The following is a 22,861-nucleotide window of genomic DNA, read 5'->3' as shown; positions in this document are numbered from 1 at the left end:
GAAGTCGCTACTTCGTCTACTTTATCGCGTCCTGTATGACAAAAATCAACCGCCTGAACGCCACGCAATGGGTCTTGATTGTGAAGACCAGCCTCCATAGGCCCAACCCTGTAAGACTCGAATCGAAGAACGCCGAATATCATGAACCCGTTTTCTTTTTTCTTTTTCTTTTTTCTTCCCCTCCCTTGCTCTGTGAACTCTAGTCCACCTTGGCCGTGAGCTTGTTCTCCCACCACTTGGCGAACTTAACCGTGGGGATATCTACAGCTCGCCAGAAGATATCGGCCCACCAGAAGATAGTTGGAATCACGAAGAATGAGCTCAAAATGAATCCAGCAGTGAAACGGTGTCCTTCAGTACCCGTCACGCTGTACGCCCATTTCTCAAAGTGGTATCCGACCGCGTGGATGGCGGGTCCATGCATAAGATAAAGGGCATATGAGATTTTGCCTAGGTATTGCACGGAAGCCGAGTTGAAGACACGTTGCCAGTTAGCCGAGCGACTTACTGCGAGGGTGAAAACAACAGCTCCAGCACATTGCCAGTATCTGTATTTCTCGGCGTCCCACCACTTAGGTATTAACGAGGTGAGATAAATCCACCCAGGTGTTCTTTCGCCACCCTGATCAGGTTGGCTCATAAGATAGAGACCCACGATGCTAACCATAGCCCAGAAGATGCGCTGGTGCCATCTGGGACGAGCGGATGAGGTCTTCTCTTCCATTGGGAGGGCAGGGGGTGAAACATGAGCGCCGCGAATAAGATCGACCTCGGCAAGAACCATACCACACAGGAACATAAGGAACTCCCAACGCGAGTTTCTGTAGGTGAAAACCATGATACTGAAGACAGTAATCAACCTGTACTGGGTTCGAAGTCGAGCAGTTGCGATCAGGGTAAGGAACAGGTACAGCGAACATCGAAACTCAACGGGGATAGTCCATAGGTGTTGGTCATAGTCTTGATATGCCGTTAGTCAAGTTCACCTGTATGGCCGGGCTGACTTACTAGTACTTCCGCCATGAGTCTTCCAGCCGAAGACATGAAAAAACTTGAACATGTCCCTAGCCCAGTCTGCAAATTGAGCATAGTTTGTTGCGAGGCGTGGTGGGTGAGGCTCCCTGACATTCCTCATGTAAGTGCGGTCCATAGCAAACTCTCGAGTCTTTTCGTAGACCCCGAGGCGGATGAAGGTAACGATCATCAGGGTCGAGATGGCAGTAGGAAGGTAGAGACGAATGCCTCGTCGAAATACAAGAGAACTCATAGTGGTAGAGAAGTCCTGAGAATTTCGGCTTCGGATGAGTTTAAGGGGTCGATAGGAGAGGGCATATCCGGAAATAACAAAGAAAAGACAGACAGCAGGAGGACCCTGGTACCATAGTCGAAGGATTGGTAGTTTCAGAATATTGTAGTGAGCATCATCGCATCCCCAACCTTTGGCAATGATAAAAGCCTGGTAAAAGAAATGGCAGAACAAGACAACCAAGGCGGCAACACCTCGCATGCCGTCAAGATAGGCAGTGGGCGAGAGCCTAGCTGGTCGGATCTGGTCCCGGGCATGTCGTCCTTGAAGATAGCTAGGAACGAAGAACCAGGCGAAACGAACGAGGTAGACCCTCCAAGGAGTCGAGCGGACGTAGTCAACGGGAGCGAGAATGGGGCCGGCCCATTTCTCGTAGTGAGGTCGGTGATCGTGGTCGTCCCGACCGCTGTCGCTGTCAACGTCAGAGACGGACCTGTTGTCAAGCAAGCCCATCTTCTCTTCGTCCGAGAGAGAGTGTATACTAGGAGAGTGACGGGCCATTCTTGGGCGAGCGAGGCCAGAGAAGGCGTGGTGGAAATAGGATGAGTAAGAGAGTTGGGAGGCCGAATAGGAAAGAGTGGTTGTGGTGGTAGGTTTTGTAAGATAGGAAAGAGCCCGACGAGGACGACTGTGGAAGGAGCAAACCAAAAATGGCCTTGTTAAGGAAACAACTGGAAGGCAGCAATCGTTAATAGGTATGTTAGGGTATCCAATGCATCAACGAAGAAAGAGAAGAAGAAAAAAAAAGACAATAATCAAGAGTTTAACAGAGAAAATTCTGGTCAGAGATCTAGAAGATCGTTGCGGAGAGAGATGGACGGAAAGATGGGGAGATGGTTTGTGGAGGAGGAAGAGAAACGCCGAGATGCCAAGAGAGATAACCACCAGGGAATCTCTGCTGCTTTTAACAGTTGGGAAACACAAACGTCGATCCTGACGGGACGAAAGAAATGGGAAGCAGGAAACAAGGAGGGAAACTTTAGTATACATAGGATTGACGACACTCAAGGTTATACAGTATGTGCCTATCTCACAGTGTCACTCGCTGCTATGGGAGTGACAGCAAGCTTCCCGACGGGCTTCCGATTACATAGGTACCTACAACAAAGATACCTCCTGGGATCCAATGGCATAAATGAGTGGTCGTAAGCGACCTACCAGTTCGCACCGCCTCGTAAACCAAAACGACAATCACTGGGGACATGTTGCGTTTCAATGCAGCCGATGGCTTGATTTGGTTTGCTTCAAGACGCCCCGTTTCAGCAGATACGAACACCACCTCAGGTTACCCACCTAACTATTGTACTGATCTTCTGTCATTTCAGTCGTAGTTGAATTAGCTAGTCTAGGATAGTGGATAGAGATCTGCAGATTTTCTCGTCAAAGAACAGAACGTAATCGTCACTTGGCGAAGCTTGAGATGATGATCACAGATGCAGCTGTCGATTCAATCAATAACCTAGGTACCCAATCAATGAAGATGTTTAGAATACGAAATTCAAAACGCCAAGCATGAAGCATGAAGAGATAGAGCCGGTAAAGCGGCACTTGCACAACATACTATAAGTGCTTGGCTATATATAGTCGGCGTCTTAATAAACAATCCATGACATACTTTGTTCGTGCACACTAAGACCAAGCAAGACCTCTAACTAACCTAAAACTGGGGGGTCTCAGGTACCAGGGGTTGAGCAAGAACAAGCCTTGGCCAAGAAAAACTAAGGTGCCTACCCCTGTCCATCTGAACAGATTGGGTAACTTCCATAGGTTGTTGGTTCACGTATTTGTTATTTCCATCTGACTATCTACTAACAGTACACACTTTAAATAGACTACCTACCAACAACGGTATTGTCTTTATCAAATCCTTCCATCTCCAGGCTTGACAATTTAAAGCGCATGTGAAATAGATGTTCCCCTCACCTAAATCAATGACACTCATGCTCATCGTTTCGTCCTGACTCCTGACGTCGAACATTCACATTGACCCACCCACCAGACCCGATTATTCCAAACCATGGGGTGTCCAATGCTAGGATGATAGCTTGGAAACGCGCGTACTCAGTCTTTCCACCGTGCATACTGTAGTAGATATTTCACTGGGTTTCACCTTTACCCGTCAAGCACAAAACAGAAGCGTCAGGACAGTCAGTCAAGCTTTACGTTTGACAGCCACTGGATCTGTTTGGATCTGCTAAGCGGCTATTATCTTTACGACGGCGCCATTGAGAAACAGCCTCGGTGGCACAGGACGGGAAACCCGCCCTGATGATCGCAACTCAAGCGTCCATCACAACAAAAACAAAGCAAAGTCCATTGTAGCACACGGCTACTCGGCAGGACGATTAAGGTAGTAGTCCCGACGTTACAAACTCGACAAAAATCCCGGTGAAGCGTAACGCAGCAAACAAGATGCCGTAAATCACTCCCATTCCTATCAGCCATAACTACCTATATTGCGATATGGTAGATTGAAACTCAATCCAAATCCTGAGCGCACATTGTGTAATCCAGCAAATAATATACATACAGCACAGTAGTTAATCAAGGCTTGGCATCTGTTGGTTCGTCATCCAAAGCCCGATCTCTAGGCCCGATCTGCCCGTCTATCTAGATGCATCTGTCTCTTCATCAACGCGAAACAACTAGCAAAGCTTTCTGCTGTCATCCGCATGCCCCAACCACATGTTCATATGTATTCTTCGCAAGCACGTCCCTCTCCACATGGGCGCAGGGTGTCAACAACACGGCGCGTCTTGAGTTCATGGCTGACGACAACAGAATCATGGGGCTGACCGATATACAGTGTTACTATACCGTCTCAATACAGTCCAAGGAATGTCTAAAACTACCGTACCTTGATACATATATAAATTGCCCTGGCCTCATCTCGTATCATGACACTTGCGTCTTCACCGCTTTCAGTATGGATGGGTGCAATTTGTTCCTTGATCAGCATGGCCATCGCCACCACCATGACTTTTACTGACTGTACCTTGCACCATCTGCTCTATAACAAAGCAAGTCGGGAAACGGACTCGTTTCCGTCTAACCGCCTTGGTATGCGTAACTCTTACTATTATGGGTGCACATCGCTCTGGAAAATATGCCAGTCTTATGATTCGTATCTGCCATGAGATTTCTTCAAGCATAGGTACCTACGGCATTTTTAGCATCATATTATGGCTGGCATTGCTTTTGGTTCTTGGGTTTCCACCAGTAACAGATAAGTAAAATTACTCGCACCTAGCACAAACATTCATCTTCCAAATATCAGGGACTAGAAGAAAATTTATCGTATCGTATATTTTACATAATCTCCATAGTAAGCGAGCAACATCACATACTATTCGTAGGATGGCTGTTTGATAAATCAATATAAATGCAATAAAAGCCTGGCTCATGGCTAAATAGAAACGCCCCATTTTTGACTCGAACACCTTTAACTCCCTAAAAACAACCCTTTTATCGTGTATAGTCGTCGCTAGTTCTCGAGCCAGTCGAGGAAGTCGGGGGTGAAGTAGCTAACCACGATGGTGGCACCAGCTCGAAGAATGCCCTCCGTCGACTCGAAGGCCATGGCCTTGAGGTCAAAGACACCGGCCTTGGCTCCAGCGTGGATCATGGCGTATTCACCGCTGACCTGGTATGCGGCCACGGGAAGATCCTTGCCCAAGTCCTTAGCGTCACTGATAATGTCGAGATACTGACTAGCTGGCTTGACCATAATGATATCGGCTCCCTCATTGATGTCCCGAACAATAGCACGTCGAGCAAGACCGCGACCACCAGGAGGAAGCTGGTAGCACTTTCGATCACCAAATGAAGGCGCTGAGCCAGCAGCATCTCGGAAAGGGCCGTACAAACAGCCAGAGAACTTAGCAGAGTAAGACATGAGAACCGTCTTGTGGGCGATTCCTTCCTCGATCAGCTTTAGCTTGATAGCGCGAATACGACCATCGTTCATATCGGAAGGAGCAACACATTGAGCACCGGCCTTGGCGTAAGCAATGGCAACATCCGAGATACGGTCGACTGATAGCTGGTTGTTGAGGCTGCCATCATCACGAAGAATACCACAGTGGCCGTGAGAGGTATACTCGCAAAGACAGACGTCACAGCAGATAAAAAGTTGAGGGAAACGACGGCGGATGATTTGAATGGCTCGGATAACGGGACCTTCGGGATCGTCTGCGGCCGTGCCAAGAGCATCCTTGGTACCGGGTTGCATGGGAACACCAAATAGCATAACAGAGCGAAGACCCTTGTGCACTAGAGGCTCGAGGAAAGGGATCAGCTTGTCACAGCTAAGCTGGTGCTGACCAGGGAGAGAAGGAACGAGAATCATATCGCCCTCGCCGTCGGTGACGAAAATGGGGTAAATAAGCATGGACTATTTCTGTTGTCAGACATGGTTTTTGTGCGCATTTTGCATTGCATACCTTGGTGAGCTGACGCTCAGCCTGCCATGAGCGGGCGAGAGGGTGGAAGTATCCGCCATGGAGCTGGCTTGAAATATCGCCCGAGATGCTGACGCTGGTGGCAGCGGTGCTGGCGTAGGACATGGCCCTCGAGACGTGCGAGGCTCTATCGTCGATGGTGGAAGCGGATGAGCGGGGGCCAGGAATTTGAGGACGGCGAGCGCCATTGGCATCGCGGAGGCTCAAGTCTTGAACGAGGCTGGAGAAAGACATGGTGGATGAGGTGATTGAGATTGTTTCGTGAATTGAGATGTGTGTTTTGTTCAAGTCGGAAAGCGAAAGTTTCAGAGCGCGACGGAGACGGCGGGCATCTAGGTGGCCAAAAACTCAACTGGGGGTCCTTGCGATAGGCGGAATAGGTCGGGGAGAGGATGACGAGTGTTTCGAGATGAGAAGATGAAACAACACAACACAAAAACACAAACAATGAAGGGGGTATCGGAAGACTTGGAGGATGAAGAAGGAAGAGTGAAATTGTAAGTCAAGAAGATGGGGGAGGGCGAAGGATGATAAAAGGGATTTGGTGTTGGATCAATAGTAATGGCAATTGCCAATGAGAGTGCCGCTATATTTCACTTCAGCCCGTCAGCGACTTCCTTTTCGCTCATGTGCAAAACGGCATAATCGGTCATGTTCGGAAAGTCCGTGGCTTGGCCAATCAGAAGAACCAATCGCCCACCGACTCCATCGAAACTGCCAATCGCTTTCACTTGCCACTGGAAAATTTCCTCAATAGTCTTAGTCGTACTTGCCCTGCGCCGGCGACTACCGGTCTCGCAATCGCATCGAACCAGATCTAGGCGACCCTGAAGAAAGAACCTCGGAACAAAAATATTATTCAGGGACTGAACACCTACATCAATAAATTGAGAAAATGTCATTGAGCCTTTCCTATCTGATCTTATTCTCTTCACAATTGTCATCATAGAAACTGGCTGTGCAATGCAGAAGCCGCTGAAAACTGCCGGCCCCCGCAAGCCAATGATGACCCCAGCTTTGCTAATTACTTCTTCACCTCCGTCTCCATGTTAGGCCTTCCATACTTCTGCCCTTCCGGCCGCTACCGGTCCCTGTCCCCGGAGGACGGACCGAGTGGGGGCAATAGTCTCCGGAGAACCAGAGCAACGGTAAAAATATCGCGTGACTGTTCTTGACACTTAACATCTCCTCGGGATGATCTATCCCCTCAATCAAAATAAGGAGTCAGATTCGGATATTCAGTCGGGGCTTCCTCTCCCACCGTATTCGGATACAAAACATCGGAGCTATGCAGATAAGCTGATCCAAATCATCTCTCAGCCCAACAAGTCTCAGCCTTGAACATTTCACTGGTGAAACACTCCGCTTGGGACGGACGGCAGAAGACCTGCCCGATTGATACCTACATCTTCTATCTTCCACAGTGCTAGCGTCAAAGTTTTGTGCTACTTTGGTGCACGTTTCCCAACCATCAGAGACTCAAAAAAGATGCGTGAACGTGGTGAACGATATTAGATAATCACGGTTACAGGCTGCCTTCTCTCATCGTCCCGTAGCCCTCCCATGAATGCAGAATTGACAAGTTGACAAGCCGCCACTCTCTCAGCCCTACAGAACGAGACTAGCATCTCTTTCAGAACCACCAATAAATTCAAGACCCCACCTTTCGCTAATACCCGTTCATATGCCTTTTGTAGTCCATCAAAGACAATCCATTCGTGCCCATATCCTTCATGTACATGCCCAAAAACATGCAACAGGGGGCGGACACGCCAAATTTCTTGTAGAAGATGATGGCAACCGAAGTTCAAGTCGAGATGGCCAAATGGTGGGCCGTGAGTAATGACAATATCTGTGTCGTCTGGAACCGTTTCTGACCATACATCTTCGGTCCGAGGGTACTGGAAAGGCCAATTTCCATTACGAGGTGAGAGCGGACTTCCGTATATTTTCAACTGTCGACCGTTGGCGCAGGTGATGGTTTTGGCCCCGTTCTCGAGATAGATGCAGTCTCCCCAGTCAGGCACTTCTTTTGCGGCCTCGGATATCTTGGTGCAATCGCGGGTTCTCTGAAGTGAAATGTCATGGTTACCTGCTACGACAATTTGGTAATGGTCAGTCATATATCAATGCAAGAACTACCTCGGCAACGGGAGGGAACTTATTTTGTGTGGATGCGGCTGGGAGTTGAGCCAAGTGATGACGGCCTTGAGTTCTTTCAACGAGCCTGACTGCGTAAGATCCCCCGCATGAATGAGGACATCCCCGGAAGGCAAGTCTGGCAGGGAGTTATGCGTGTCTGAAATGCATACTATTCTCACAGGGCTTGTTGGGGATTTCTGAGTGATGCGCCGATGCGTGTAGATGCATTGTGCTAGAAAAGCGCACGGCGTAGACCAAAACCTTTCCCATCTCGATGGGCGTTGACGACGGCGATCAAGTAGAGAGTCGAGTCCTGTTTGCTGCTTAATGGAAAACATAATGAGATAGTTGATATGTGAGGGGGAATTCGGTGTAGTTGAGGAAAGGAAAACAAAGCAGCTCGTGAAGTTGCAGTTTTTGAGCATACGTGGTCACCTGTAAAGACACTCGTGGAACTCTATCATCACAGCCAATAAAACGAAGTAAACTACGAGCTTTAGGTGTCATTCATTTTGAACTGTTGTAGTTGATCGGTTGATTGTTAATGACCTAACGGAAATTTCGAAGCTGACTTTTATTTCACGTGAAATCATGCTGGAATTGTTGCTTTACCGACGCTATCCACAGACATCACCATATATACTTCCAATGGCTTTGAGCTTCAGTCATAAACTATTATTCTTGTCTATATATACTATGTTTGGAGTGCAGGAGCTTCAATCACTTATGTGGGATTTAGTTGAAGCCGATCCAGCAGTGGATGGTGATGCTTTTGCTGTAGATTGAGCTGGCGGCTTCTCAATTGACGGCTTCTTAGCCGAAGCTTCTTCAGTTGGGGGCTCCTCAGCCGGTGGTTTCTCAGCTGGTTCTTCTGCTGGCGATGCTTCAGCCGGTGGTTCTTCAGCTGGCGGCTCCTCAGCCGGTGGTTTCTCAGCTGGTTCTTCTGCTGGCGATGCTTCAGCCGGTGGTGCTTCACTTGATACCTCGTCAACCCAATGTCCCACACGAGACTCAGTTGCTATATAAGAACTCTTCTTTGGATGTTTATGTTTATGATTGTGCTTATGTCCGTGTGATCTTGACTTCCCAGTAGACCTCCTCATAGGGGGGGCGTTGTAGGGACCCCAAGAGTCGGTGCAGCAAAGCAACATAGCCATAAACGGCGGCCTGCCATGGTGTCTGCTAATACTGTGGCCGCTCCTCCTGCTTCTGCTACCATGGCTTCTGCTACCATGGCTTCCGCCGTGGTGACTTTTGCTATGCTCACTTTTGTGATGCGTGTTGCTCCTCGACTTAGACCCTTCACCAGACATGATGGACGGGGGTTCTCTAATATAGTCGCTTGGTAAATGATTGAAGGTATTCTGGACCGGAAAAAGAGTATAACGAGGAAGGGGCAATTCTTTGGTAGAGTTCAACCGCCGTATATATATACTCATACTGAAGAGTGATTATCAGCATCCATTATCATATGAACTCACTTATTGCAGCAGTTCTGTTGATCATACCAAGCATTCCCAAGCTCGGTTTCTATTTGAGTGACTCAAAGAACTAGTGGTACAGTAGCAGTGTACAACGAATAAATCACATTCCCCATTCATGCATCGCCAATCATCCGATCTTTTTGTTCAACGCCTTAGACTCCCCTCAGTTGTGTGTTGTCCCTGGAGTCCATAGGCTTGTATCGCTCGTTCAGTGCATCCTCCACCGTTTTGTTCACCTTGTCCTCGGGCTTGTTAAATCGCTGCTGGAGGGCTCGCTCCACAGGAGTCAGCACGGAAAGAGCTCCATCCTCTTGAGCAATGTCGACGTTTTCCTTATCCTTGCTGTGATCCAGAGCAACGCTAGCAAACTCCTTGCTTTCAGCCTTTGCCTTCTTATAAGCGCTCTTGGCTGCCGCAGCAACCTTTCCACTGGCGTCGCCGAGCTTAGCAGCCTCCTCTTTCACAAAGGGCTTGGCCCGTTGTTCGGCCGCCTTTGCTTTTTGTCCAGCCTCCTCGACAACTTCTGAAGGGCTAGCGCCGACAGCTCGAGCCCAAAGTCGTGATGCAGTCTCCTCAAGGCCTTCGCGCACTTGAACCCAATCGGTGTGCTGTACCCATCGCGCTGCGTTTTCGACTTCAGTGTTCCATCGGTCCTTTGCAATCTCGACAGTCTTGGCCCTCTGAGCAGCGGCAACTTCGGACCGCGTGGGTGGTGGCAGCGGTGGCAAAGGATCGATCAAGCCCTGAAGAGCAAGAGCTTGGGCGCGAAGTGCTGAGCCTTGTTGCTCACGAGTACGTTGGTGAGCGAGCACTGAAAGGTAGGCGAGGGAGAGGGTCAGTGTAACACCGCCGGTCTAACAATTAAGTCAGTACTTTAATCCATGCAAAGTAGAGCATTTTTGCTCATAAAGTCACGCACAAAGCCGGTGGTGAAGCCCATGATTTATGTTGTTAGAGCTTTGCCCAGTAGGCTGATATGGATGCGGTAATTTGTCGGGTTCTTGACGTATCGATAGATGACCAAATTGAAGACGACGGTCGATAAAAGCTCAAAATCAACGTATCATAGCGTGCGCGAGCTCAATTGCCCCCGTATCGCGTGCAATTCTCCCTTTAGGAAGCTGTTGAAGAGGTTCTGTTGGTGGTGGGTTGACGTAGCGCAGAGGCTCTCGGCAGACAAGACAAGCCGGCTCCGAAAAGTCCCAGCCAAAAATTTCCCTCCACCAAAAACTGTCCGATCAAGAGGCAGATTTGCGGATCGGAGAGGTGGTGCCCACGTACAGGACAACGACAATAAGAAAACGCAATCGAATTCGTTTTCTCCGAACCGAATATCGCCCTCCCAATTGATCAGACACCCTAGAATTTCGCTACAATGGCTGGTGGTACCGTCAAATATCGGCATCTGAGCCGCAACTCAGCAGCTCGTATGGCGCTGCTGCGCGGTCTTGTATCTCAACTCGTCCAACATGAACAAATCCACACAACATACGCCAAGGCAAAGGAGGCCCAGCGCATGGCAGAGAAGCTTATCACATTGGCAAAGAGGGACAACGAGCCCGCACGAAGATCAGCCCAGGGTATCCTATACGTATGTCGAATCAATCATTTCATGGGGCCACTATGCTAAAAGATTCTCGCAGACACCGCACACACTTCTACCCAAACTACTAGGCGAGCTAAGAACACGATATTTGGATCGAGAGGGCGGCTACACTCGTGTGGTCCGCACTGAGTCTAAGAACACCTACGATCAGGGCGAGAGCGCCATCCTCGAATTTGTCGACGGTCCCAAGGACTCGCGTTTTATGATGACGGCCAAGACAGTCGCCCGCGACCGTATGCTTGGGATGAAGCACACACCAGTTACAAGGACGAACATGAAGAAGGTCACACAGTTTCGCGGCGAGGAGCCTTTCGAGGAGATGGTGCGAAGGTTTATGGTTCTCAAGGCCAATGACGAGACTGTACCACAAAGAGACGAGAGCAGCTTGGCTGAGGTTGAGTCTGCAAAGATGGCTGACAAGAATGCTGAGCGGGCAAAAGAGATGGCCGCAGGAATCGTGCCTGAGTCAGTGAAGAAGACATCACAATAAAAGAAATCGCCATCGAAGCGAGGTGTACCATATCATGAGGAGGGCGAGGCTCTGCGCAAAAGAACTGTATCAATTATTGTATCATGACATGACGGTTTTCATCTAATTTGAATTTTGAATTAAATGTTGAACCTCTGCCCAAATTATATACCAACTTTTCCAATATACTCCTGAAGTAAGACACATCTAAATAAATTCAAAGGTATCGCCGCGGTCCTGAATCATCTTACCAACTCTCTTGGATCCCACAATTCGCTCCAACTTCATCACATCGTACTTGGAGAACACGACCTTGACGGTTCCCTGGCCAGGCTCAAGCCGTAGATCCTGCTCACTCTTGCTAAGATATCCACCCGCAATCTCACTATAGAAGATGGGGTTGTCAGGTAAACCGTAAAAGATAACTCGCTGCACACCGCGGAATTGGTATCGTCGAAAGTGATGCGCTCGTTCGGTGTATAGCAACACGCGGTGACGACCGTTGAGGAAGTGCGAGCGCGCTCGGGATGCTTCTGGGACGTCCGCGTACTCGGAGATCGCGCCAAATGTGATATTCTCTACGGCGCTTGATGTAGCAAAGTAGTTGCGCACGCGAACAAAGTCAAGATAGGAGGGGATGAAGATGAGGGTACCAGTAGCATCCTTTGCCCGCTTGGCGAGTGAGGGAACAATGGCAGAAGTAAAGTACTCAAACCTAGCATCAGGGTCTTTGTCGACCGAGCTAGACTGAAACCTTGAGAAGGTCTGCTTTGCCTTGATACCAAGCTGTGATAGCATGCCGGGATATTCAGGCTGCAGCCGAACCTTTCCAGCCCAATTGTGGCAATGCAAGCGAAGCAATTCGGACAACTCGGGCGTGTTGAAAGCAGACAAAATAACTGTCTGTCTGAAATACTTCGCCCAATCCTCCAAGTACCAGTTTCGTACACGACTAAAGTCACAGCCATGGGCATCCTTGGGTTGAAGGTTCAAGTGCTCAAAGATGAACTCGACGTGCTCCCAGTTTTGCATGAGAAGGGCATCAGCTTGGTCAACAACGACCATCTCGACCGAGCTCAGGAAATCGAAGTCAAGTTTCTTATCCTCCTCGGAGCCAATAGCCATTCGCAGGCCCAATGGACTGGCGAAAAGAATATCCGAGTTATAGAATTGCGCAAAATATTTGATAGTCTTGCGAGTAAACTTCATGCCCAAGCGGAACATATCGTCGTCGCTTCCCTCGAAGAGATCCTTGAAATCAGCTGGTCTGTCTGCACCAAACTTGGTCTCCTTATCCACGTAGCCGTCGTCAAATCGCTTTCGGTTTTCTTGCTGGTCCGGCTGACAAAGATCACGAATCATATTTACCATACGAAGACAAGAGTTGCGTGTGGGTAGAAGGAAGAGGACCTTGGGCCGAGTGAAGCCTTGATCTCGAAGTTCCAAATCGGTATCTTGGCCCTCTTTAGCCAGCTTGTAGTTGTTCTTGATGACTCGATCTCGCGTTCTTTTGCCGTTAGCGGTATTCAAATGATAGAAGAAAGCCATGTGAACTCACTTGAAGACATGGTTGAGTGCATGAAGGCATGTCAACTCTCGCAGCGAGTCCGAGTTTCGTACTGTGCGATCGCAAAACAAGACATCGTTGTAGTTGAAGAGCAATGGGCTCAGATTGCGCTGAACAGCGTCGAACTCGCCAATTTTGCGAGATGAAGTTTCCTTGAGCTTCTGCTTGAGTTGCAGGCCATCGAGTCCGTCAACGGGCTTAGGTACTTCCGCCCCTGCATCAGATGATGGGTACATGATTGTCGCCCTTGACTTTTGTAATAGCGCTCGTTTTGTTGCCCAATCGCCCTTCTGTACTGAGTTGACTCTTTTTGCGACAGCATCATCATCGGGATGCGCAAAGTGAACATCGAAGGGATCGCTGGGGTTTTCCTCATCTTCTGAATCCTCATCTTCTTCGTCTATTTGTTCCTCAACTTGATCTTCGGGCTCATCTTCGGCACGGTCGATGTCTTTCTCAGCGTCTTCTTCGTCTTCATCTCCTTCCTCATCGGAGGAGTCTTCGTCCTGTCGAGACTGGGTAGATTCCTGATGGTCTAGCTTCCGTCGCTTAGCATTTGGGGCGCTGCTCTCGTTGTTGAAGCTTTGTAGGAGGGCCATGTAAGGTTTCGAAGATGTGGTTTGTTCTTCATCATCGTCCTCGGATTCAATGTCATCCATTACTGTATCTTCAGGCGCAGATTCCGATTCCGATCCGGAGCTTTCTGAGCTAATAGAAAACTTCAGTGAATGTCCCAATCGATTTCGAAGGCTTTAGGATTTTTACTTACCCATCGTTGTCTGCCAGTCGAGTTCCGTCAAATCGACGATTAGGTCCAAATCGGCTTGTCGCTTTACCTCCTCGACCACCTCTTCCTCTACCACGACCGCCGCGGCCTCTGAAATTTCCTCCTCTTCCGCGTGGTGGCATTATGTTGGGTGTAAAGGAGAGGAATATCGTAGAATTTGTTCACAATGGGTATGTGGTAACGTTGTTTTGAAAAATTCTTGATGTTAAACAAAGGTGTAAAAAAAAGTTATAAGGCTACCTTCAGCCTTGCGCGGTCAAGCCACATGATGGTGGGGGTTCTTCCATCTGCGCCACTAAACGCTGTCTTATCTCCCTAATCTTAGCGCGCACAACCCCAGCCTTTCCCGCCAAACCTGCAATTCTTCAAAATCGGCGAAATTTAGGACGGCTTCGCGAGAGAGATCAGAGAAGACCCGGCCCGGCCTCACCCATTTCTCCGCATACATCTACATCTTCTAATATATCCAGCTCCAAGTTGCCCAGTATGGCTGCTGCTGCTTCTGAGAGCTTCATCCACCTGGCGAGGCCTTTGGCGCCCAATACTGTCGGCCTCCAGACTAACCTTGCCCCGCTCACTGTCAATATCCAGCCTCAGGTACGGTTCGATTGCGATGACCCCTCTCGCCTCGACTATCATGGTGTTTCGATATTCGAGGCTTCTGTCAAAGAAACTCTCCCGACTAACATTCGTTCTTTCTCATCTGTAGGCTGTCCTCTCCATCCTCGACCACGCTGTCCGACGAGACATCCGAGATACCCAGTCCACCCGAGTCATCGGCGCCCTCGTTGGCACCCGATCTGAAGATGGCACCGAAGTCGAGGTTCGCTCATGCTTTGCTATTCCCCACACCGAGGAGGAGGACCAGGTCGAGGTCGATGTCGAGTACCAGAAGAACATGCTTGCTTTGACTCTCAAGGCCAACCGCGGCGAGTCCCTCCTTGGCTGGTACACCACCTCCCACGAACTCAACAGCTTCAGCGCTCTCATCCAGAACTTCTTCGGCAACCAGGATACCGGCACATTCCCCCACCCTGCCATCCACATGACCATCTCTACCGAGCCTGGCGAGGATATCCAGTCTCGATGCTATATCAGCGCCCCTGTTGCCGTCAACGCTGAGCGTGCTGCCGACAGCTGTCTCTTCATCCAAGTTCCTCACAAGATTCTCTACGGTGACGCCGACCGAAGTGCTCTCGAGGCCATCGCCAGCGCAAAGGATGCCGAATCCCGAACGGCCCCTCTCGTTTCTGATATCGAGGGTCTCGGACGATCGATCGAGCAGACTATCAGCCTTCTTGACCGAGCAAGCGAGTGGATCAACGGTGTCCTGGATGAGGATGAGGAGCCCAACAACGTTGTCGGCCAATACCTCCTCAATGCTCTGTCTCTGGCTCCCAAGGTCGACCCCTCGCAGATTGAGCACGACTTCAACAACCACATTCAGGACGTTCTTATGGTCAGCTACTTGGCCAACACTATCCGTACCCAGATCGATCTGTCCCAGCGATTGGCGACAGCCAACCTGGCCGGCAACGAGAAGGAAGGCGAGGGCAAGTCAGAGGAGAAGGGTGGCCGACAGGGAGGCAAGCGAGGTGGCCGAGGTGGCGGCCGAGGCGGTGGTCAACAGCGTGAGCCCCGGGAACCCCGGGAACCTCGCGAGCCTGCTGAGTAAAGGAAATTGGTGAAAAGAAGAACTGAGAACTAGATATTGGAGTCCAGGTTACAAGAAGGTCACGTCCCGACAAGAAAGTCTAGGATATTCCCCCTGGCATGCATGTGAGATGAAGCATGGGTTATTGTTTCAATAAAAATCATGGCGTTGTGGTAGGCATGAAAATTCCGGCACTCCTGGCCATAGAATTGAATTCAATCGTCATAAAAATCTATCCTCCTTTTTTTTTTATCAAACCTGGGCTTGATGTGCACCTACCAAGAAGTATATCAAAGTGGTATTGAACTCGTCTAGTAAATTGGGCCGTGGCCTACAAATTCATGCCGTCCATCCTGATCCACCGATAACGCCAAGATGCTAAATATACCGTGTACGCCTTAATGGGTCTCCCAATCTGTGAACACCATACCATGCTTCCCCCTTTTGTTTAATGTTAAATTCCAGTAGACGGCTTCTGGGGTAGAGATGCCGGGTTGCCGTATGTTGGCAGATGCGAGAAGGGTTGGCTAGGCCCTTGTGGTATGTTGGGTCGATTGGGAATATTGTAAGCTTGGGGATTATGAGGGTGAGCTTGAGGAGCCATGTGTTGGGGGTTTGGTGGCATCGAAGGGGGCGGTGGCGCGACATGAGCCACGCGAGGAGAATGGTAGGCAGGCATAGAACTGCTAGATGCTTGCCTTACCATGCCGTATCCGCCCCCATAAGGCTGAGGCATCGGCTGTTGGTACGCGCCAGGGTAAGCTAGATGCGGTGATCCAACCTGAGGGCTGCCGTGATGAGATCCAGGGGCGGTGAATGGCGGCTGGGGCGGCGGCACAGGAGCCATACCACCACCAGGCACAAACGACTGCGTCTTAGGGTTGAAGGCATGGTTTCGGTTATAGCTCCCGGGAATTGGATGTTGGCTCTTAGGGTCGTGGGGATTGAGATTAGCTGGCAGTTGACCAAAAGCGTAAGGGATACCCATGTGCCCCTGAGGGCCGGTTGGTGTACCCCCTCTCGGCGGGAACTGGGTGGGAGGGGCAAAGCCTGGTTGCCATCCCGCTTGTTGCGACCCGGCTGGAGGCACGGGGGCACCATAATTTGTCATAGGACTTCCTCCAGGCGGGTATCTCTGTTGATTGGCTTGAGGAGGAGCTGCGAACTGGGGTTACGAATCAGTAATGGTCAACGATCTACCGCTCAAGGGAAACCTACCGGAGGCACGGAGTACTGAGGGTACGGTTGGTTCGGCGGCATGCCAGGCATCGCGGGATATCCAGGGCCTTGCTGGGCATAGACTGGGCCCAACTGGCTTTGATACGCTGCGCCTGATGGCGCTTGAGCGCCATACTGGGGGTTCTGAGGTGGCATATACTGTGGCTGAGATACCCACGTCTGCTGCTGAGGTCCCCAGTATGGGGTGTAATGGTGTCGTGAATCGAAGCTATCGGAATCGTCACGTCGCTGCTTGCCAGTTTTGCCTCTCTTTCCAACATTCGACTTATCCTTAGCGGATACTGAACTAGCTCTCGAAATTCCGTTATCACCATCTTCTGTCATCCCTGTCAGCTAGCTTCGAATACTGGAATATTGTCATCACATACCTGCGACGTTTTCCTCTGAGCTGCCGAAAATGCGCTCACGAGCGAGCTTGTAAAGCTCTTCTCGCTCTTCCCTGGTTAACCTTATAATCGTCAGTACATCATATTGTCAACAGCTTGTGGGACTACACATACTTCTGGTTGGCTGCGGGCTTGTCTTTGGCATCACTCCCAGTCTCAGAAGCTGGTTTAGAAGGGCTTGCACTTGGGCCACCCTCACTATCTTGGCCACGTCGCATGATCTTCTTGGGTAGAACGACCGGGGGAGGTGTGCTGCTGCTCGGGACGCTTGGGCTTGGGTTGATGAGTGCCAGTGAAGTAGGAACCCGACAGAAAGGTGTTCTGAAGATGCGTACAGATCCCACATGAGGCTCGAACGAGTGTGTCATATGATAGTAATCGGCCAATTTGTGCGTGAGCATCCTGCAGAATGAATTGGACGGTGGAAGGTCCATATATGGCTCCCTGAACAATGATTAGCACGACTGGTAACTAACGAAGCAGGTAAACATACTTGGAGTCCTGCACAAAATCAATGACTTGTTTCTCCAATCTGAGAAGGAACAGCCTGTCCTTGGAAGAGCCCATAGCTTCGAGAAGCTTTTCATCCGGCGCTTGGCGATAGATGACACCAAGCGCATCCGAGGAGCCAGCCGCACCCAGAGGGGCGCCGGGAGGTTGCTCCGATGAAGAACTTTGCGGAGTGAGAACTCCCTGAGGCGTAACACCGGGAGCTTGCTGTGGTAATCTGCGCTCGGGAATATCGCCCAGAGGAATGCCTCGGGCACGAGCGGCTACCTCAGACCCCATACGAGAGCCAGCAACAAGTGAGCCGCGAATTGAGAACGCATCATCATCTTCTGCAGCGGCTTTAACGCTCGCGCTGTCGTCAGGCCTTAGTGATTCCTTCTCGTCCAAGGCAAATGTTGTGCCTGAAGTAATACTCTTTCCATCCAAACTGGGAGGCTTTGTGCCGAGTTCGGAGCTTGAATCGGCTCGCTGAGAATCGTCGGACCCGCTATCTCTACCAACAATAACCGCAGGTCGTTCAGGCGCCAGGGGTCCGCTGCCATTGACGACGAGGCTAGGTGCCTTCTCTCTGAGGCTTAAATCATTCAGGGATCCGACAAAATCGTCCACACCGCTTCTGCGTTCGGCTGAACTGATGACGGTAGTCCCATGTTGCGGCGAGTGTGTTTTCACGGCTGGTGCCTTAGTAGATCGCCCATTCACAATTACAGGCGTAGTGGATATAGGTGGTGTCGTCGAGCTCATGGTAGCTTCTTTGGACGGTGTGGCTATCCGTCGACTCGTGGGCGATGCAGAATCCTTCGAAACGGAGGCAGCGACCTGTCGAGCAATATGAGTTAGTCAGTCAAAAAACGGATAAGGTTCCTTCGAGGGAGAACCACTTAAAGAGGGGATCAACACGGGGTAAACTTTACCTTGGCAAAAGAGGGTTTGGGAATATCAGGAGACACTTGAGTGGGAGCCATGATGGATTTTGACAAAGGCTATAGAGCCAGTACACTACCGCAGGCTATGGGTATTTTTATGGTGCTCGAGACAGAATAGTAAAAGCGACGGTTGTCCACACAATATGAGGCTGCGGCTCCAAGCTAGAGTTGAGGCTGCGGCTGAGACTGCAGCTGTGATGACGGGAACAGAAAGGACAGTATCGAGAAAAATCAAGAAGCGAATTCGATGGGAGCGGACCAGCAGAAGGAAAACGGAGTCTCGGTGCTCATCGTCGTGTCGTAAGATGCATTGTTCGCCAGTTGATTTTGATCGAATTGTCCAAGGTTTTGTTGCTACCCAATCTCCAACACTGAGATACGGCCTCTTTTTCGAAGTGAGACGAGTCGAAATCGGGGTGGTAGTCGAGAGTGAACCTCAAGAAACCCAAGTCTGAAGTTGGGCTTATTTGAGGAGAGTAGGGGAAAAGAATCGATAGTGGCCGATTCCTGACAAAAAGGCAGCCCAAAGCGCACAGTACAGCAAAGAACGAGGCGATGCGATGTGATGTTGCTGATGGGCGGGATCAATTGGATGTAGTTGGTTAGTCGAGGATTTGGAGGGGGAACCAGGAGGAGGTTGTCACAAGGACGTGCACTGTCACTTTGCCTACCCGCCTGCCCTGGCTTTCATACTGGGTTCCATGTCACTTTACTTGGGCTGGGCTGGGCTACCTTCAGGATATCAGAATTGTCCTCCAAGGCTTAAGTTATCATAATAAAGCAGACTAATTACTAGTCTAAGCAAGCATAAAGCGACTAAATTATTTTGTCTCTTATGCTTTTAGGTAGCGGCCAGTCCTTCTGTTACCCGCCTGCTCACATAACTGTCCGGTATTTTAGTTTGCTGCTCAGGACCTGTGGAGCGAGCGGCACGGCAGGGCACAGTGGAAGGAGTTGCCTGAGCCACTAAAATTGTAGGTAGGCGGCTGGCGACCAAGCTGTCAAGATCAAGCCCCAGGAGATGAAGAGACACGGGCCAGTGAAGGGGAAATCGAATCAGACCTCAACCCTTCCCCAGTATCCGTCAGGTTTACAAAATTTGTACTTCTTGATATTAGGTAGCGAGTCAGCATGGATTGCTGAATACGCGGGCGAACAGCTGAATGTCAAAGGTGCAAGATGAAAGTGTCACTAAAACGCAAGTGTGGTTGAAGAATCGGTTGAAGAATCTCTTCTGGTGATCTACCTATGAGTACTAAAGAGGTACCTACATGTATGGATCTTGGTTTGTGATTCGAATCACAGCCACTTCCTGGTCTTGCTGTCTGGTACTAAGGTATTGGATACATACTGTGTGGCGCCCCGTTTCTTGCCAGGGACCAGGTTGAAACAAGAGAAGACATTATAGAGCCAATCTCATAGATATCTCGTGTAAATGCAATACGTACCTCAATTTCAACCTCAACTGCTGTACCTAGATGGAATCTGGTATTTGCGTCCCCCTTTCCTTTAGGCTTTATTTCACTATTAAAGCGTAGGCGAGATTTGGTCTTCGCTACCCTTGCTCCTCAGTTGCGTACCTAGGCCAAACGATTCATATCTGTCAAGCAGAATTGCTGTCACACGACAGTTGTCAGTTGTGTGCCTTTCTTCATCTTGCAGTAAATTCACGCTGAGATATACTTCATGCCCAGCACTGGGTGTGATAAGGCTCACCATAAAGCTTTAGCATATTTAGAGGCCTGTCATAAGAGTCAAAGTACAGTCACCCCCATCATTGCGATTAGACAAACCTAGATCATTGCCTTCAGTACACTCACTGTAAGGTTTCAGCTACTTAATGTGTATGGCCCGTCATGGCAATAGAAACCCCGAACACCAAGAACTTAAGAGCCAAATATTTCGTTCACTTTATGCCAGCTGAGACCAGGATTTAGACCCTTCAACTCCATCAACTTTTCTGATACCCGCTAGATAGATCAATCAACACGAACTTGATGATGTGGTACGTGCTTCACTGGGTAGGTAGGTATCAAAAACTTGGTCACGTGGACAGACGCCATCACTCAAGAATCATCCTTGCGGTCATCAAGTCGAGGGTGCCTCTAAAGTATCCATTGAGTGATCTTCACAATAAACTTGTCCAGGCATCCCGCAACTATCAGGGCATACCGAATAGTTGACTTGGTTTTTTAACAAGATACAGAGTTACACTTGACCAAAGAGGCTCTTACAACCCCATAATGTTTAGTTACAGAGGTCGCGGCGGCCCATCGCGATCAACACCTGCCAATGTTCAGTGCCAGAAATGCCTGAAGAGAGATATGTTTCTTGTGCTCTCATACTTGTGCCCGTACTGACTTTCTTAGAACGTCACTACTCTTACGAATGTAAAGCAACTACCCAGGAGCGTCCGTATGTGTCGCGTCCATCACGATCTCAGCAGTTGCGAAACCCTAAGCTTGTGCCCAAGTTGACAAATGAAACATTAAATCCTCTGGAAAAGAAGTATGTTGATCTGGCTAGCTAATTCTTCTCATTTACTAATATTCTTTCAGGGAAGGTGTTGCTGATGCAGAGTTAGCTAAAGCAGATGCTGAACGCGCACGCAAGCGCGAGCGCGAGGAGAGAGACGATGAGTTTATTGAATCATCTACGAAGCGTCACAGATCTGTATCCTCTCATTCAGTATCTACTATCTCTACCGGTGCTTCGAGATCTCCTTCCCCTGGCAAAGATACAGCTGCGTCACCTAAAGTTCGAGGACGAAGTCCTTACTCTGACAGCTCACGAGGCCGCGATCGAGAAGGCACTCGAAGTCGAAGTCGCAGTTTCAGCTCGAACCGCAGCCGGAGCCCTCGTGTTGAGCCCCAACGCAAGCGATCTATGTCTGGCGATGATCGTTCTCTAGGAACTCATGAACGCCATAATCAGTATCGATCTCGCGATCCACTACCTTCTGATAGGGGAGGCGCACATATGAAACAATTGAGGAGGGGCTCATCGGGGTCTCGAAGTCCAGTTGGCGACCGAGGTCGACGTGATGAGGGTTCAAGGTCGCCCCAGTCTAGGGGGGGACGTGATGAGCGACCCGATCGGTCTGGTACTCGACATGAGCGTGAGAGACCTGCACCTCGTGGAGGATTTGATGGAAGGAGGAATGGTCGCGGTGGTCGCCATCAAGAGAATGCACGAGAGCGAAGTCTGAGCCCTTTTAGTCAACGATTAGCCATGACGAAGGCCATGAAGCAGGGTGGAAGATGATTATGGGTATAATTGTAAACATAGTGTTATCATGACAGCACAAGGCGCCGGACCCCCCAAGATGTAATACACAATACAACGAAACAACATTTTAACGTACAACGAAAAGGCCGAACCTCTATGCGCCCAGTGCAGCTTCCTCCTCCTTTTCGCGACGCTCCTCTTCCTCTTCCTCTTGTTCCCTGAGTCTTAGGCCTTCAACCAGCGCCACACCATCCATACCAGTCGCTTCACCGGTGCCCTCAGCATCATCGACCGCCTTGTCCTTTTTGGCGGCCTTTTGTGCGCCGGTAATGCGATCGCGTACCAGGCGCGCGATTGCGTTGTCTGTCCGGACGTTGAGAACTTCCATCTTCTTGTCAAGTTCCCTCTTCAGATCCCAATTTGGCTTCTTCGGTTGTAGTTTGAATAGGTCGACGCCCTTCTCATCCTGAGCCTCCTCTGCTGCTTTTTGCTTTATCTCGGCTTCGACTTCAGCGGCTTGCTCTTCAAGGGTCGGTTTTTCAAGGCTGAGGGTTGGATCTTGCTCGAAGCCAAGCTTAGGGCCTCTTGTTTCGGGATCGTAATTGCGACCAGACACATGTAGCCGTGATACATCTGGTTCTGTGGGAGGAGAAACAGCTCGCTCTGATTCGGGCGCAACAATTTCGTCCGCTGGTTGTTTACGTTTGAGGTTCTTGAGCTTTGCGAGTCTGGCTTTTCGGTCGTCTGAGGCAGCGCTAAGGCTGGCGTGTGATGAGGACATGGTGAGAGATTATTCGAGATAATTACACAAGCGCGTAAAGAGCGTGAGGTCAGTACAGGGCTGAATTGACCGCGATGTGGTGAAGCTTCGAGGTTGGAGGGGTGTAAAATGGAAATTCAAGATCTATGCATTTCCTTCCTGAAGCTAGCGCGTCAATGAACGTAGTTGGAGCTGAGAAGGTACTAACCTGGGCGCGGACAGGCAAGCGCCACTAAAAAACAGTCGGCAGGGGTCATGCTTTAGAGGTACGTAGGTACTGTACTCTACCTAGGTAGTGTCGGGTCCATCTTAAGCGCACCTGAGAATTGAGCTAAAA

General features: G+C 49.8%; 11 protein-coding genes across 11 annotated transcripts; 3 read left to right on the top strand and 8 right to left on the bottom strand.

Moving 5' to 3' along the window:
• Window positions 1-54: 54 nt before the first annotated feature.
• Window positions 55-1,807, bottom strand: B0J16DRAFT_282922 (acyltransferase family-domain-containing protein; the record flags this gene model as incomplete). Its single annotated transcript, XM_046123978.1, has 2 exons — window positions 55-960; window positions 1,009-1,807. 2 exons carry the CDS (start codon window positions 1,805-1,807, stop codon window positions 200-202), a joined length of 1,560 nt encoding a protein of 519 aa, XP_045986993.1. The 3' UTR covers window positions 55-199.
• Window positions 1,808-4,542: 2,735 nt separating this feature from the next.
• On the bottom strand, window positions 4,543-6,357 carry B0J16DRAFT_70574 (uncharacterized protein). Its single transcript, XM_046134339.1, has 2 exons — window positions 5,749-6,357; window positions 4,543-5,699 (listed from the first exon to the last, which is right to left on the bottom strand). Exons 1-2 carry the CDS (start codon window positions 5,998-6,000, stop codon window positions 4,791-4,793), a joined length of 1,161 nt encoding a protein of 386 aa, XP_045986992.1. The 5' UTR covers window positions 6,001-6,357; the 3' UTR covers window positions 4,543-4,790.
• A 614-nt stretch (window positions 6,358-6,971) lies between these two features.
• Window positions 6,972-8,422, bottom strand: B0J16DRAFT_70567 (Metallo-dependent phosphatase-like protein). The gene is made up of 2 exons (XM_046134338.1): window positions 7,932-8,422; window positions 6,972-7,874 (listed from the first exon to the last, which is right to left on the bottom strand). Exons 1-2 carry the CDS (start codon window positions 8,331-8,333, stop codon window positions 7,278-7,280), a joined length of 999 nt encoding a protein of 332 aa, XP_045986991.1. The 5' UTR covers window positions 8,334-8,422; the 3' UTR covers window positions 6,972-7,277.
• A 202-nt stretch (window positions 8,423-8,624) lies between these two features.
• Window positions 8,625-9,221, bottom strand: B0J16DRAFT_316761 (uncharacterized protein; the record flags this gene model as incomplete). Its single annotated transcript, XM_046125324.1, has 1 exon — window positions 8,625-9,221. One exon carries the CDS (start codon window positions 9,219-9,221, stop codon window positions 8,625-8,627), a length of 597 nt encoding a protein of 198 aa, XP_045986990.1.
• Window positions 9,155-10,562, bottom strand: B0J16DRAFT_334363 (uncharacterized protein). The gene is made up of 2 exons (XM_046126950.1): window positions 10,312-10,562; window positions 9,155-10,246 (listed from the first exon to the last, which is right to left on the bottom strand). The coding sequence occupies exons 1-2, from the start codon at window positions 10,330-10,332 to the stop codon at window positions 9,545-9,547; spliced, it is 723 nt and encodes a 240-aa protein (XP_045986989.1). The 5' UTR covers window positions 10,333-10,562; the 3' UTR covers window positions 9,155-9,544.
• A 16-nt stretch (window positions 10,563-10,578) lies between these two features.
• Window positions 10,579-11,581, top strand: B0J16DRAFT_70554 (ribosomal protein L17). Its single transcript, XM_046134337.1, has 2 exons — window positions 10,579-10,983; window positions 11,036-11,581. The coding sequence occupies exons 1-2, from the start codon at window positions 10,768-10,770 to the stop codon at window positions 11,486-11,488; spliced, it is 669 nt and encodes a 222-aa protein (XP_045986988.1). The 5' UTR covers window positions 10,579-10,767; the 3' UTR covers window positions 11,489-11,581.
• Window positions 11,582-14,023, bottom strand: B0J16DRAFT_70547 (uncharacterized protein). Its single transcript, XM_046134336.1, has 3 exons — window positions 13,804-14,023; window positions 13,026-13,742; window positions 11,582-12,974 (listed from the first exon to the last, which is right to left on the bottom strand). Exons 1-3 carry the CDS (start codon window positions 13,941-13,943, stop codon window positions 11,675-11,677), a joined length of 2,157 nt encoding a protein of 718 aa, XP_045986987.1. The 5' UTR covers window positions 13,944-14,023; the 3' UTR covers window positions 11,582-11,674.
• Window positions 14,024-14,064: 41 nt separating this feature from the next.
• On the top strand, window positions 14,065-15,713 carry B0J16DRAFT_70535 (JAB1/Mov34/MPN/PAD-1 ubiquitin protease-domain-containing protein). The gene is made up of 2 exons (XM_046134335.1): window positions 14,065-14,418; window positions 14,531-15,713. The coding sequence occupies exons 1-2, from the start codon at window positions 14,308-14,310 to the stop codon at window positions 15,494-15,496; spliced, it is 1,077 nt and encodes a 358-aa protein (XP_045986986.1). The 5' UTR covers window positions 14,065-14,307; the 3' UTR covers window positions 15,497-15,713.
• On the bottom strand, window positions 15,713-19,066 carry B0J16DRAFT_70500 (uncharacterized protein). Its single transcript, XM_046134334.1, has 6 exons — window positions 18,525-19,066; window positions 17,594-18,429; window positions 17,215-17,544; window positions 17,083-17,162; window positions 16,694-17,031; window positions 15,713-16,640 (listed from the first exon to the last, which is right to left on the bottom strand). The coding sequence occupies exons 1-6, from the start codon at window positions 18,573-18,575 to the stop codon at window positions 15,930-15,932; spliced, it is 2,346 nt and encodes a 781-aa protein (XP_045986985.1). The 5' UTR covers window positions 18,576-19,066; the 3' UTR covers window positions 15,713-15,929.
• Window positions 19,067-20,488: 1,422 nt separating this feature from the next.
• B0J16DRAFT_369234 (zinc knuckle-domain-containing protein) lies at window positions 20,489-21,807 on the top strand. The gene is made up of 3 exons (XM_046130264.1): window positions 20,489-20,858; window positions 20,909-21,044; window positions 21,095-21,807. Exons 1-3 carry the CDS (start codon window positions 20,780-20,782, stop codon window positions 21,798-21,800), a joined length of 921 nt encoding a protein of 306 aa, XP_045986984.1. The 5' UTR covers window positions 20,489-20,779; the 3' UTR covers window positions 21,801-21,807.
• Window positions 21,808-22,799, bottom strand: B0J16DRAFT_334353 (cwf18 pre-mRNA splicing factor-domain-containing protein). The gene has a single exon (XM_046126949.1). It carries the CDS (start codon window positions 22,543-22,545, stop codon window positions 21,919-21,921), a length of 627 nt encoding a protein of 208 aa, XP_045986983.1. The 5' UTR covers window positions 22,546-22,799; the 3' UTR covers window positions 21,808-21,918.
• Between the last annotated feature and the right edge of the window lie 62 nt (window positions 22,800-22,861).

Source organism: Fusarium flagelliforme (genome assembly GCF_020744385.1).
Source record: "Fusarium flagelliforme strain FIESC 12 MPI-CAGE-AA-0113 chromosome Unknown B0J16scaffold_2, whole genome shotgun sequence".
Lineage (NCBI taxonomy): Eukaryota > Fungi > Ascomycota > Sordariomycetes > Hypocreales > Nectriaceae > Fusarium > Fusarium flagelliforme.
Note: the sequence above shows the minus strand (reverse complement) of the source record. Positions and strands in the feature narration are given on the sequence as shown.

Excerpts from the sequence above, each read along its gene's own strand:
- B0J16DRAFT_70574 (XM_046134339.1), bottom strand. The coding sequence starts at position 6,000 with ATGTCTTTCTCCAGCCTCGTTCAAGACTTGAGCCTCCGCGATGCCAAT. Across the intron at positions 5,700-5,748 it reads CTGAGCGTCAGCTCACCAAG|TCCATGCTTATTTACCCCAT; the intron begins GTATGCAATGCA and ends CAACAGAAATAG.
- B0J16DRAFT_334353 (XM_046126949.1), bottom strand. The coding sequence starts at position 22,545 with ATGTCCTCATCACACGCCAGCCTTAGCGCTGCCTCAGACGACCGAAAA.
- B0J16DRAFT_70535 (XM_046134335.1), top strand. The coding sequence starts at position 14,308 with ATGGCTGCTGCTGCTTCTGAGAGCTTCATCCACCTGGCGAGGCCTTTG. Across the intron at positions 14,419-14,530 it reads CTGTCAATATCCAGCCTCAG|GCTGTCCTCTCCATCCTCGA; the intron begins GTACGGTTCGAT and ends TCTCATCTGTAG.
- B0J16DRAFT_70567 (XM_046134338.1), bottom strand. The coding sequence starts at position 8,333 with ATGCTCAAAAACTGCAACTTCACGAGCTGCTTTGTTTTCCTTTCCTCA. Across the intron at positions 7,875-7,931 it reads CCCAGCCGCATCCACACAAA|CAAATTGTCGTAGCAGGTAA; the intron begins ATAAGTTCCCTC and ends ACTGACCATTAC.
- B0J16DRAFT_334363 (XM_046126950.1), bottom strand. The coding sequence starts at position 10,332 with ATGGGCTTCACCACCGGCTTT. Across the intron at positions 10,247-10,311 it reads TGGGCTTCACCACCGGCTTT|ACCGGCGGTGTTACACTGAC; the intron begins GTGCGTGACTTT and ends CTTAATTGTTAG.
- B0J16DRAFT_70547 (XM_046134336.1), bottom strand. The coding sequence starts at position 13,943 with ATGCCACCACGCGGAAGAGGAGGAAATTTCAGAGGCCGCGGCGGTCGT. Across the intron at positions 13,743-13,803 it reads CGACTGGCAGACAACGATGG|CTCAGAAAGCTCCGGATCGG; the intron begins GTAAGTAAAAAT and ends GTTTTCTATTAG. Across the intron at positions 12,975-13,025 it reads GCACTCAACCATGTCTTCAA|AACGCGAGATCGAGTCATCA; the intron begins GTGAGTTCACAT and ends TAACGGCAAAAG.
- B0J16DRAFT_70554 (XM_046134337.1), top strand. The coding sequence starts at position 10,768 with ATGGCTGGTGGTACCGTCAAATATCGGCATCTGAGCCGCAACTCAGCA. Across the intron at positions 10,984-11,035 it reads CAGCCCAGGGTATCCTATAC|ACACCGCACACACTTCTACC; the intron begins GTATGTCGAATC and ends AGATTCTCGCAG.
- B0J16DRAFT_369234 (XM_046130264.1), top strand. The coding sequence starts at position 20,780 with ATGTTTAGTTACAGAGGTCGCGGCGGCCCATCGCGATCAACACCTGCC. Across the intron at positions 20,859-20,908 it reads CCAGAAATGCCTGAAGAGAG|GTCACTACTCTTACGAATGT; the intron begins ATATGTTTCTTG and ends CTTTCTTAGAAC. Across the intron at positions 21,045-21,094 it reads TTAAATCCTCTGGAAAAGAA|GGAAGGTGTTGCTGATGCAG; the intron begins GTATGTTGATCT and ends ATATTCTTTCAG.
- B0J16DRAFT_70500 (XM_046134334.1), bottom strand. The coding sequence starts at position 18,575 with ATGGCTCCCACTCAAGTGTCTCCTGATATTCCCAAACCCTCTTTTGCC. Across the intron at positions 17,163-17,214 it reads AAGCCCGCAGCCAACCAGAA|GTTAACCAGGGAAGAGCGAG; the intron begins GTATGTGTAGTC and ends GACGATTATAAG. Across the intron at positions 16,641-16,693 it reads CTCAGTACTCCGTGCCTCCG|TTCGCAGCTCCTCCTCAAGC; the intron begins GTAGGTTTCCCT and ends TCGTAACCCCAG.